Source organism: Toxotes jaculatrix, chromosome 12 (assembly GCF_017976425.1).
Source record: "Toxotes jaculatrix isolate fToxJac2 chromosome 12, fToxJac2.pri, whole genome shotgun sequence".
Classification (NCBI taxonomy): domain Eukaryota; kingdom Metazoa; phylum Chordata; class Actinopteri; family Toxotidae; genus Toxotes; species Toxotes jaculatrix.
This window is the reverse complement of record NC_054405.1, coordinates 12797286-12809976: the sequence shown is the minus strand read 5'-3', so window position 1 is coordinate 12809976 and position 12691 is coordinate 12797286. Positions and strand designations below refer to the sequence as shown.

The 12691-nt window shown below is 39.8% G+C and overlaps 1 protein-coding gene across 2 annotated transcripts; it reads left to right on the top strand.

Annotated features, from left to right (window-relative positions):
* The first annotated feature begins 1261 nt into the window (after nt 1–1261).
* kif20a (kinesin family member 20A) lies at nt 1262–11689 on the top strand. Of its 2 annotated transcripts, XM_041051871.1 has the most exons (20): nt 1262–1415; nt 2239–2412; nt 2600–2725; nt 2893–3012; nt 3294–3432; nt 3555–3730; nt 4206–4305; nt 4491–4703; nt 4820–4931; nt 5045–5119; nt 5639–5782; nt 6033–6201; nt 6307–6459; nt 7610–7749; nt 8001–8103; nt 8300–8489; nt 8576–8667; nt 8765–8902; nt 9483–9524; nt 9658–9798. In XM_041051871.1, exons 2-19 carry the CDS (start codon nt 2245–2247, stop codon nt 9510–9512), a joined length of 2388 nt encoding a protein of 795 aa, XP_040907805.1. In that variant the 5' UTR covers nt 1262–1415; nt 2239–2244; the 3' UTR covers nt 9513–9524; nt 9658–9798. The 2 variants fall into 2 exon arrangements, with proteins under 2 accessions (XP_040907805.1, XP_040907804.1); XM_041051870.1 differs by lacking the exon at nt 9483–9524 and having other exon boundaries at nt 9658–11689.
* Nucleotides 11690–12691: the final 1002 nt, after the last annotated feature.

The following is a 12691-nucleotide window of genomic DNA, read 5'->3' as shown; positions in this document are numbered from 1 at the left end:
GATTGATTGACTGATTCCAGTGGGTACAAAGAAAAAGAGTTTTAGTTTCAGTAAAAATGTAGCCATGTCTAGAAAGTTTTTAAAAAATGAAAAATTAAAAAAAGAAATTTCAGCCATGACCTCTGACCTCTGATCTCTAATGTCTAGGAAAGAATATTTAGACTTTGGACTTTTGATAATTAAAAACTGTCATTAAACCACACTTGTATACATAAGGCATGTAAGATTGTGCTTTAATTTTGATGAATGCATTGATAAATCACAGTCCAGGAATGTGCAAGATTTTATAAAGAATAATGCCCCATGATAAAGTGCCACTATTCAAGTACCTCTTATAGTTAGGACTTTGTGTGAGGAAGTAGATTCTGTAAATAAATATGGCTCTTGCAATGTGTAATGAATTATTTTGTAATCAATATCTCACATTCTGTCAAATAAACTATAGTATTTAAGTTTCCTACATTTCCTTTATAGGTGTCATGATTACTCAGTTATTCCACAGTTATGTGGTTTAAATGTCTCATATTTTTATATACAGTAAAATGCTGGTGGCAATGATTTCTTTTGTTACCTGCTGCACCTAACTCCCATGTAGCCTACTGCTGTGTTTGTATTACCTTCTATTATCATGGAAAATGTCACAATTTTTGTGTTATGCAGGTGAAATAAACATGACATTGTAAGTTTTGGGTTTTGGGTAAGCAAGTCTTCTTCTTCTGTTATTTATTTATTTATTGGTGGCCAAGAGAGTTCTGCACAGTGCAGCTTGTGTGGTATATTTGCAGTGCTTGTGTTGTCAATTGTAAAACATGTTTTCTTAATTTGCTTGTGTGTTGTCCATTCCCATGTGTTGGGCTCTCTCGGCCTCCGTACTTTGTACGTTTCACATAGAATAATGACTTTCCTCCTCCAACGCTTTCTTTCTTATTAGCTTTCTTTTTTCCAAGTATTTCCAATGTATTAAAATCCATAAGAGAACGTTGTTACTTCCTACACATTTCTTTCTTTCTTTTTTTTTTTTTTGTATAAAATGCCGTTGTTTTTTTTTTTTTTTTGAAACAGTCGATGTTTACAACACGTGATAGGAACTCACGAAAGGCACCCCAGTTCAAGTAGGCACAGTTTACACAGCCCACCGTGTTGAGCCTATGCTAGCCAATCACAGGGCAGACAGCTGGGTGCTTTAGCCAATCGCTGACTCGCTCTGAAGAGGAAGCGCATTGTTCAAAAAGCCAAACGCTGTCGGGTAAAATTACTCAGCTGAGGCTCAGAGAGTTAGTCAGTCACAGGTAGTTTGATGCTTGATTTAATGCAGTTTTGATCCAGTTTCAGTCAAGTACTTGAGTTTAGGCGATTTACTCGGTTACTTAAGAACATTTAGTCAGTGGAAACCAGGTGCACTTTGGACCCTCGAGGTAAGTTAAATCAACTTTTGCTTAAAGATGGGTCATTCCATGCTAAACAACAATAAAGCTATCAGTCGCTGTAAAGCTGTATAATAATACACCATGATGATAGATGATAGAAAAGGGTTTTATTATTCTAGTGTTTGGTGAAATAACGATACAGCTTATTGTATACGTTAATACACAGCGTTAATCATATGTATTCACGCACTGATCTCCTGTTGAAATGTGTGTGTTCTCTATTTATCATGTTTCAAGTAACTGAGGGACACATATCCTTAGCTGCATAAAACCTACATAGAAGTTGTCATTGTAATCTTGAAAAACTTGCTGTGCCCTACATAAGTTGTAAATACGTTGAAGGACATTTATCTAATCGGAACATGTCGCTTCAGTTTAAAAAAAAAAAAGATTCATTAACATTTTTATAGATTTCAGTGGTTAAATTTTCTGCACCAATGCTAACCCTGTCAGGACAGGTGATAGCCTGTGAAACACTTTTCCTGTTTGACTTCTCAGGCAGGTACTATTTGGCTTTGAAGGGCATGCAGTTTCTGTGTGTTTTCTCAGCTTGTCTCATGACACACCCTTATTTTGACTAATCCTCCCCTACAGTGAGGTGCTGCCTACAGCCTATTAAAGTGTAACAGAGCAATTAAGACAGGTCTTATTGAGTCCTATTTGTATTTATGTTCTCAGTTTCTTCATATTGTGTCCTAATGCAAAAGGGCATCACAAAATAGCGTTTGACATGGAGTTTAATCATTCATAGCTAAGTTTGAAGTATGTTGTGATTACATCATTTTCATCAAGATTTGTCTTCTTGCAACAGGTAAGCATGGCGCTGACTTTGTCCTCCCCATGTGGATGCCCCTCCGACGAGGAGGAGGAAATAGCTGTGTTTGAGTCTACGGCAGCAGAGTATGGAGGCCTGGCCAGACCACGGCTACCTGAGATCTCTGTCATTTCCCCTGGCCTGGACCCCCGGCTGTCCGTTGCAGAACCGGTGAGAGTTGACAGAAGTATGCTTTGTGTGAATGTCTCTGTAATGTACTTAGTGTAGTTTTCACTGTACAAATGAGAGTTGTTTACATTCCACATTTCTCACCAAGACACATTGTGTATATTCTGACGATCAAACAAAACCATACCAGCTACAAGCCATCAAAGATGCTTTAAATTTCTGTGTCTAGAAAATGGCAGTGAAACCTGGATTGGTGAGACAAGGAAGTGGTGGTGAAGGAAATACTGAGAGAGTGAAGGTTTATATGCGCATCCGGCCACTCACTGGGATGGAGAGAGAGAGGGGGGAAGAAGAGGTAAGGTTTTCAGTTGCAGAATCAAATGTCACCATTCAGGTATCTGCAATGAATTCAGTTACTCTGCATGTGTACTAACTGATAAACTGAGATCTTTTTGTAAATAAAGTGCATTCATTGGTTGTAGTAAACATGTTCATTGTGCTGAATGTTCACTCTTCTTTTAGGGTTGTGTTGCTGTCCAAGATGAAGAGACTCTGCTGCTCAAGGCTCCAAAGGAGTCTCAGAACATGAGAATGGCGGAGAGGGGCATCACCCAAAGCATGCACAAGTTCAGTTTCTCTAAGGTACAGTGGTGCTCAGTGTTTACATAATGTGCATGCGATTGGTTGTTGACCAGATTTAATATTAAAAAAAAGGCAGTGATGACCTGAGTGGAAGTGAATAATATTCCAAACAGGCTTTTTTTATTAATACTGCTGAATGACATTTGTTGGCTGATGGGTGTGACTAGTAGCCAATGTCAGTAATAAACAACAAGGATGCTAGAGTAAAAATAATATTTATGTATCACATACTGATGTTTTTTGTTGTTGTTGTTTTTTAATCTATCATCCGTTTTTCATAGATCTTTGGACCAGAGACCACGCAGCAGCAGTTTTATGAGTGCACGATGAAAAAGATGGTGAAAGACGTTCTTCAGGGCGAAAACAGACTCCTCTACACTTATGGTGTCACCAATTCTGGAAAAACGTACACCATTCAGGGTGAGGTTTTATTCTCGTATTAATAATACCACTTCAGACACATCAGTATAAGGCCCAGGTTTGGTTGCAATGTTAGAGTTTACAAAGCTGTGAAATGGGTTTGTTTGTGCTTTGGCTTACAGGCAGTGGTCGAGAGGCTGGCCTCCTGCCCCGAGCTCTAGCGTCTCTGTTCAGGAAACTGCAGGGTCGTCTCTATGGTGCCATGGACCTGAAGCCTGTGATGTATCAGGATGTGAGACAGCTTGAACCCAGTGAGGTCAAGGTGGAGGAAATCCGCAGAAACTCTCTGCTCAAAGAGGTAAACAGAGCCACTTAAGGTCACAAAGGTCTTATGAAATAAAAAAAAATACAATTTCTTTGTTGTTACAATGTGTTCCAGGCTGTGTCTATTGCTTTATGTCAACTATATGTGAATAATGTATTTTTTATATTTAGATAATAATCCTGGCATTTTCTCATAATGCAAAGCAACATTTTTAACTTAATCTTCATCTTTAACTTAAACTCACCCTGAACTTGGGTATGGAAATCTCAAATAAAGATCTCCAGCACCTGTTACATAAACAAGCTACACATAAAACAGTGAAAGACAATTACAATCCCAATGCTATTTCATTGGGCCATTTTTGTTTTTTAAAGTCTTAGTGTTAATGTTTCATATCTAGGTTCTTTTCACCTTATATTGGCTGATCTGGGTAACCGCACTACTCATAAGGAATTTGAACATCTTTTTGCAAGGACATAGGCTGATGAACTCCTCTTGTGCGTTACAGGATGAGAATATGACCTTTCGTCGAGGTGGTACCTCTACGATCTGGGACAGCGGCATTGGAGGACTCTCCTCCACAAGTAACATTGCCAGTCCGCTGGAAGGTGAGGAGGACAGTCAGGGTGTTGGGTTGGACATAGTCCAAATTCAAATGAAAAGTAATTGAATGTCATCTTCATAAAGATGCGGTAGTGTACTACTGTGTCAGATCAGATTCTGAAAAGTGTTTAATCGTGTTTTGAAATAGTTCAATAGTGTGATTTTTTTTTTTTTTTTACTGTCTCCATAGACATTGACAGTGTTTGTCTGGAGCCAGACAGCCTTTCAAACAGTGGAGAGGACGACCTGGAGGAAGGGGTGCAGTTCTCTATCTGGGTGTCTTTCTATGAGATCTACAACGAGTTCCTGTATGATCTGCTGGATGCTTCACCCTCCCTGCAGCCCAGAAAAAGAGTCACACTGCGGCTTAGTGACGACAAGCAGGGCAACCCCTACGTGAAAGGTAGACTGACTCAGTCACTGGAATAATATATAGCAATATATAACATGTTTTCTTGCTCCTGCTGCTGCTTTTCATATTGTATGAATATAACTTTTTGCCTCTTCTTGTTATGTCAGACCTCACCTGGATCCATGTCCGCAGTGCTGAGGAGGCATGGAAGATTCTGAAGGCCGGACGTCGGAACCAGAGCTTCGCCAGCACTCACCTCAACCAAAACTCCAGCCGCAGGTAGGAGCACATTGAACATTTGCCGTTTAAAAACCTTATTTTGATTAATATTTTTATGGATTGTTTGACCTGCTCTTAAAACATCTCTGATCGTCAATTTATCACCTACTCAGTCACAGCATCTTCTCCATCCGTGTCCTGCACATCCATCCAGAGGCAGTTTCAGGCCAGGCCATGCACATCAGCGAGTACGTTAAATACTCAAATGTCCGTAAATTTCACAGGGTGTCTGCAGGTCTTGAAGTCTTAAAAACTATTGATTTCCGCTTCCCCAAAACAGTCTTAAATCTATTGAACAAAGGTCTTAAATATTCCTTGTAGCCCATCATAGGGAGCAGTGTTAGCTATAAAATGTTTGTGAATGTGATTTTTGCAAAAGCTGTCCCTTGTCCCTAAATTCCAAGTACTATTATTCTAGACCTCTGATCTTATGTGAAAGTCATTTGTAAACTTTATATTAATTGGTTATTTTTTTGTTGGTTAATCCAACCATTTTCTGCTGCTTATCCAGGCCGTGTCGAATAGTAAATTAATGATATTACTAAGAATTATTGCATTAAATCACAAAAAAAAAAAAAAAATTCAAAACATATTGAAATTAACTTAGGAAGCCCTGCAGAAACCCTGATTTCCATTTTGGTTGACTTTGACTTTGTTATATTTGGAGTTTGTAAACGTGTAAAAACAGTCCTGTGTCTCCTTTTTAGACTGACTGTGTGTGATCTGGCTGGGTCTGAACGCTGTAAAGAGCAGCGTAATGGCGAGAGGATGAAGGAGGCCAACAACATCAACACCTCACTTTTAACACTGGGCCGCTGTATTGCAGCTCTGAGGCACAACCAGAACAACAAGTACGTCTTTAACCGTAACTTTGAGTGAAGACACACCACTAGTGATCATCTTTAACATTTTTATGTGCCAGTGATGGTGTAGTAAATCATGGAACCATATATAACTTCTCTAGCAATCTACTCAGTGAACCTGTGAGTTTAGAGATTATTTTGTCACACAAACACTTTTTTTTCCTTTTCATCATATGATATATTTGGATGAGATTTGTTTGGAAAGTTGTATTTTGAAATCTGTCGAATGCATCCACAGATCACGACCCCCTCAGGTGGTGCCATTCAGGGACAGTAAACTGACCCGGGTCCTGCAGGGTTTCTTCTGTGGCCGAGGAACCTCCAGCATGGTGGTCAACATCAACCCATGTGCCTCCGTCTACGACGAGACTCTCCAAGCCCTTAAATTCTCTGCCATTGCTACCCAAGTAAGAAACACTCTTGTATATCTTGTATAACTTCTGTGATTCTTAGAGTGACAGATTTAGGGATAAGACCAATGACAAATAAAATACCCCTTCATATCATTTCAGCTGGTCCATGGCCCATCCACAAAGACCAGAGTGGCCTACATCCTGTCTCTACTGAATGAGCCAGCAGGGCACGGTAACGAAAGAACAGTGCTGGAAGAAGAAGAGGATGAGAGTGACGTTGAAGATGGAGACATCACCATGTTAAATACTGAGGTAGCGTCCTCTACCATTTTTTTTTTAAATTTCTACGACCACTTCAAAAACCATTTTTCTTAACTTGCAGTAAATGTCACTTAAGATCATCTAAAACCAGTAACAACTCAGACAGTGAGAGTGTAAACAGGGCATTTAAAATGTCTTGAAAAGACTTGTGCAGTGCCATAACTAGGGATGGGGTCGATCCGATCCATTATCGGTATCGGGTTCTGATACCAACATATTTCACGGATCGGAAATTTCTTGTGCTTTAATGTTGTCTGCTGAAATGACTCCACAAGTGATTCCCTGCCGGCTGCTCTGCTAACTGGCTGCAAAATGTGGAATGGATTTCCTGAACGGAGGCGTGGCTCAATGTGACACGGAGTAATGAGACACGCCGCCGTTCAGGAAATCCATTCCACAGTTTGCAGCCAGCTAGCAGACGAGCATTGAGCAGCACCGTGGCTAACCAACATTTCAGCACAACATGTCCACTGTGTGGAGATATTTTGCACTAAAAACACTACAAAGCAAGACAACAACGTGCAATGTTTGCAACGTTTGCAATGCCGTTGTACCAAGGGCGGAGGCTCCGTCGCGAACTACAAGTTGTAATAAGTAGCTTATGTCCCTTCTAGGTACAGCAGGAAGAAAATGAACCATGAGTGAGCTTCCGCCCCTCAGGATATTTGAGATTTGAAAAACCTTGATTTGTCGCTGCTACAAGAGCCAGTATACTTAATAATTTGTGCTGATCAGATCAAGTAGCCCTTTTTATTTCTATTTTATTTGGAGAGGGGTAGTCTAAAAGAAGGTTACCCTTTATGGGTATCTGTCTTGAATTTAATAAATATTGACTGTTAACAGGATTTCCTGTTTTTTGTTGTTGTTTTTTTTTACTTTCTTTTCTGACCTTATACCTCAAGTTGCCTTTTGGGACATACATGCATACATTCATACATATCATACTTGATGTAGAGAAGATTTATTACAGCATCATGTAAAATTAACAATAATGATAATAATATTAAAGCAAACAGAGCTCTGGTATCGGAATAGTATCGGTATCGGCTGATATCCAAATTCAGGGATCGGGATCGGATCGGAAGTGAAAAAATGTGGATCGGTGCATCCCTATCCCTAACGCTGACTCTATTTTATTTAGGCTTTACTGCAGGCCATCGATGTTCTGAAGAGAGAGGTGCGGCGCCAACGGGAAGAGAAAGAGGTTCTTGAGGCAAATGTGAGAGAGCAGGTGGTCTCTGAGATGATGGAGGTCATCTCTGGGATGCAGGAGGGCTTCAGGTGTGTGTGGTTTGTTTAAATGAAAATGCTGGTTTGAAAGTCTTGCAGTGGTTTCAGTGTGAAACTAACAGTTCCCTCTTGATGAACTTGCTATTGATGGTGTAGTTATGTAACCTGATTAGAACATAGTGTTATTTATGAAACTATTTTAAAGTTCACTCTATAGGAAATCATAAAATTGAAATGTTAATTAAATGTTGGACTTTGAGGTGAATACCAGTATTAAGTTGTGATGTGTTTTTACCCGATAGCGAGACATTGGAGGCAGAGAGGGCTCTAATTGAAGAGAGGTACGAGGACAAGATAACTAACCTGCAGAAACATCTGAAGAAATTCTACAGCCAGGAGCTGAAGGTGAGAGTTCATAATCAACTTTTGCTGTTTGCATCACTTTCAGACACTTTGTTTCAATAAACACATCTGTGAAAGTTAAATGAGATATTTCCCAAATGCAGTGAGTACCCATAATGCATTCATGCACTGTTCGTAATGCTGCTGTATCTGTGCTCAGATATTTGAATCTGTCGCTTCTTTTCATCGTTTCTCTTAGGAGCGTGATCAGGAGATTGAAGCTTTGTCTGCTGCCCTCGAGCAAAACAAAGGAGCTGAGGCTGTCCCCACTTTGGTGCCACAGGGAGACGGGCTTCGACGTTCTCAGCGCCTCACCTCTCAGACAGAACTGGGCCGACTTCGCGCTGAGCTCGACCAGTGCCGCGCTGAGCTGTCCACAAAGACGCAAGGTACAGTCTGACCGGAAAGCTGCTTTGTGTTGGTGTTAGGATATTGTTAATGGTAGTTGACTGTCTTGTTCTGTTTATCTATACAGAGCTGACAAAGCTAAAGATGCAGCTAGAAGTGCCGGGCTCAGCGGGCACCCTCAGTGGTGCTGCTGACCGCAAGCTGGAAGAAGGCCAAAGGGTCAGTTACTGCTGCACCATAATAAACTAACTTTTGTTTTTCCTGCATGTGAGTCTTCACCCTGAAAAAGACTAAAATTTGGACTCTTTCCTCACAGAACCTGCGTCAACTGCGTCTGGATTTGCAGAGGCTGGGGGTGGACCTGCAGTCCGGTGAACGAGCCTGTTGTCGCAACACAGGAGGGGAACGGCTGCGCCAGGCATTGACTGCTGCAGATGAGACACTTGCCAAACAGGTACAAGCACAGATATGAATGACATTAAACTATGCAATCTATATTATTGTAATAAACTTATCTTAACATTTAGCCAGGGTGCTTTATCTTCTGTGTTCTGAGAAAAGGCGCCCAAAAACATTCAACTAAAACAATTCTGCACAAACAATAATTATCATGTCAAATGTCAATAAATTGTTAGTTGGCAAAATTAAATTACTTCGGTTGTAAATTAAATTTATTCATTAAAGGTCTCGTTTATCATTTTGTTAGGATAAGACCTCAAATTGGAATATAAAAAAGTTATTGCTCTGCTGCAGATGTAAAGCAACAGTCCCTAAAGCTCATCTGAAGAATCATTGAAAGTGATTTACTACTGTCCCTGTAATGCCTGCGTTTAAAATTTCAGTGAGGGCAGAGTTTTGACAGTAATTCTGTTTTTCCTCCCTTTTGATGCCAATTATGGATGCTCTAACTTTAGGAAAGCTGCAATTAATAGAATTTTAAAGCAGCGTCTGTTTGTTGACAGTGCAACTCTCAATTTAAAATTCTTTGTTTTTCTCTCCCTCTACTCTTCTTCTCTAACAATCTCAATGCACAGCCAGCTTTCAAACTAAATCTAGGTTTCTAACATCTTTACCAGGTGATAAGTGCTAAAGCATGTTAAAGAGCTGCATTTTACCTCACACTCTGTCACTGAAGCTCCAAACTTTATCCTTCACCTTCACTGCCCCCTCTGTGGTCTTGTCTAACCCTGTTGACTGACTTCTTCTTAGGACCAGATCCTGGTGGAGCTCCAGAATGGCCTGATGATGGTCAAAGCCGAATTAAGGCGGAAAGCAGAAGCCCTGGCTCAGACACAGGCCACACGGCCTCAGCTGCCCCCTTCTGGCTTTTCTGTCTCTACCACACCAGGTTCGTGTAAGAAGAGGGGCTGTGGGGCTGCCGCAGCAGGCGATGCTGAAAACCGGCCCCCACAGAAACGGCCCTTTTTCCAGTCTCTGTTCCCGACACGCACTCCAACACGTAAATACAACCCTCGGGCAGTTGAGGAAGCAAATGTGACCCCTTACTCACGGATCTTGCGGTCTCGTCAACAGTCTCCACCTCCTAGCCCCGTCCCCACCCCTCGTACGCTCAGGGGGAAGTACTGAGCTGTTTAGAGCTTCACAGGGAGTGTTTCCTTTTTGATGTTATGCAAAAACAAAGTCATACTTGCTGGTTACTTTATAGTATTTTTATATTGTTTGATATATGTTCACTTTTTGCAGTGCATTTAACTCTGTTGTAACGCCAAATACATTTATAATGTTCATGCCAGTAAAACAGTTAATGCTTTAAATGAGGTTGCACGATACTACGAAGGTAACTGAGGAGCTGTAGAGCAATAAAACTGCTCAGTGTGATAGTTATGGACTGTATGGTAATTGTGCATGAGTGTGTAATTAACCCCTGCCTTGGAAACTCCTCCACATGCCTTCGCTGTAAGTACTTTTCTATTTTCCACAATAAAACCTATGAAAGCATTGTTTTGAGTAGGCAGAAAAAAAATCCTTTTTACTAACATTTTACAATGGAATTTTTTTTCACTGTAGCAGTATCTTAATTTACTGCACTGTTTTCATATTCTTTAAATACAAAGAAAAGGTCCATGCATAGCTGGTATTCTTTATTTAAACTGATTACATATATATATAACTTTGTTGAAGCATCAAATTGTGACTGCAAATCAAATTAAAGCTGCAAGCAGCGATGGGCGGGCCCTCGGGAGCCGCGGGAGTCGCAGCCAGCACAGCCACGCGCAAGAGTCTTCTTATGTACTCTCCTCTCTCCTGCTCTTCTCCCCAGAGAAGCACAGCAGTATACAGCAACAGAAAAGACATGGCCCCCTCCCAGCAGGGGGCGCTATGAGTGTATCACCATATGAGTATAAATGAGTTGAGAGTGTGAAGATTATCTGTGCAGAGGAAACATGTACCGTAATTTCCTGACTATAAGCCGCTACTTTTTTCCTCACGCTTTGAACCCTGCGGCTTAAACAATGAGGCGGCTAATTTATAGATTTTTACGGGTTAACGAGAGAGAACGATGACAACAATTTTTTTAATTTTTAATTTTAATTACTTTATCAATTCCTCCTGGAGAAATTACTCTCTGCATTTTACCCACACCAAGTGAACGAAACACACACACAAGCATGCACATGCACTAGAGACGCTGGGGCAGAGGGCTGTGAGGCGGAGGGTTGTGGGTTTCGATCCTCTGATCTCAGGCCGGTCCAAAGCCGCCCTTGCTGCGCCAATGAAAGAGAGACTGAGACAGTGTGTGACAAGGTAATTCTGAGGCTGTTCACTTCCGACACTGAAAAAGACTATAGTGGTTTTACTGCGCAGGAGTCAGAGGAAGATAGCATCAATGACTTTTCTTTTGTTTTTTTGTTTTGTTTTTTTTTTTTTTTGTTTTTTTTTTTAAAACCAGTCGTGTTACTGCCATGTTAGAGGCACTGTTGGGAAAAAACATTTATTTAATCAAAAGTTAAAAAATCTTTTGGTGTACCAGCTTTCTGTGTAAATATCTCACTTTACAACGTAGACACCTGCGGCTTATAGTCAAGTGTGGCCTATAGGCCTATATGTACTTTTTTTTTTTCTTTTTAAATTTAGTGGGTGTGGCTTATATTCAGGTGCGCTCAATAGTCCGGAATTTTCTGTAATTTGGTTTAATGGACAGTGTGTTATTTGTAAATTACTTTAGTGTTGTTTAGAGTTTGTGTAGACATTTCAATGGTGTTATTTTCAGCCACATATGTTAAGAATACCAGGATGATGTTGGTTAAATATATCTGTGGATATATATATGAAAAGGTTAACTTTAATGGACATTTGTACTTTGAATGAGTTGTGTTTATGTGACTACATGTGTAATGTGGTTACAAGAAAGTTGCACGTTAAGAGTAAAACGTAAAAAACGTAGTTTGGTTTGATGGACAGTGTGTTATTTGTAAATTACCTTAGTGTTGGTTAGAATTTGTGGATGGAGGTTGAGAATGTTTTAGTGATTAAAAGCAGTTTTACAATGGTTGTGGCTTGTTGATGTACACAGGTGTGCATCATAGCCCTTTTTTCCTTATCTTAGTAGAATTTATTTCTACTATGTGTTTATTACTGATACACAACAGAGCTGTGTCGCAGCCTTTTTAATCTCTTTTTTTCTTTAATGAAATTTGTATTTTTCCTCTGTTTTATATAGCTGGTGCACAAGAAAGCTGTGGCGCAGCCTTTTTTACTTATATAGTTTTTTTGTCATGCACAACAGAGATGTGCGCTGCCATTTTTAGCATTTGTCCTTATTAATATTCTTATTTTGACTGTATTTCTATTGGTGATGCAGAACAGAGATATGTTGCAATCTTTTTTACCTGTTTTTCTGAACTTATATTTTTATATGTACTGTGTTTTTATTGCTGGAGCACAACAGAGCTCTGGTGCATTTTCTACATTTCTACTGTGTTTGTGTGCTCTTTACATGTCCAAATCCTTTGCTTTCTCTACTTTTTCAACAAAGAACTATTTCAAATCATATACAATCATGTACATCACCACTTACCCACAGAAGTAACGCAAAAATACATAACACATTATAGATTATATGTCATAAATCCATGCTTTGATTCTATAGCAGTAATACCTACTGTACATATATGTTATATACATTATTCAAAGTAAGGTTTTCTTTCCTACATTACAACAGCATTTCCACGAATGCCATATCTCCTAACTAGATATGTTGATAACATAATATTTAAGAAAT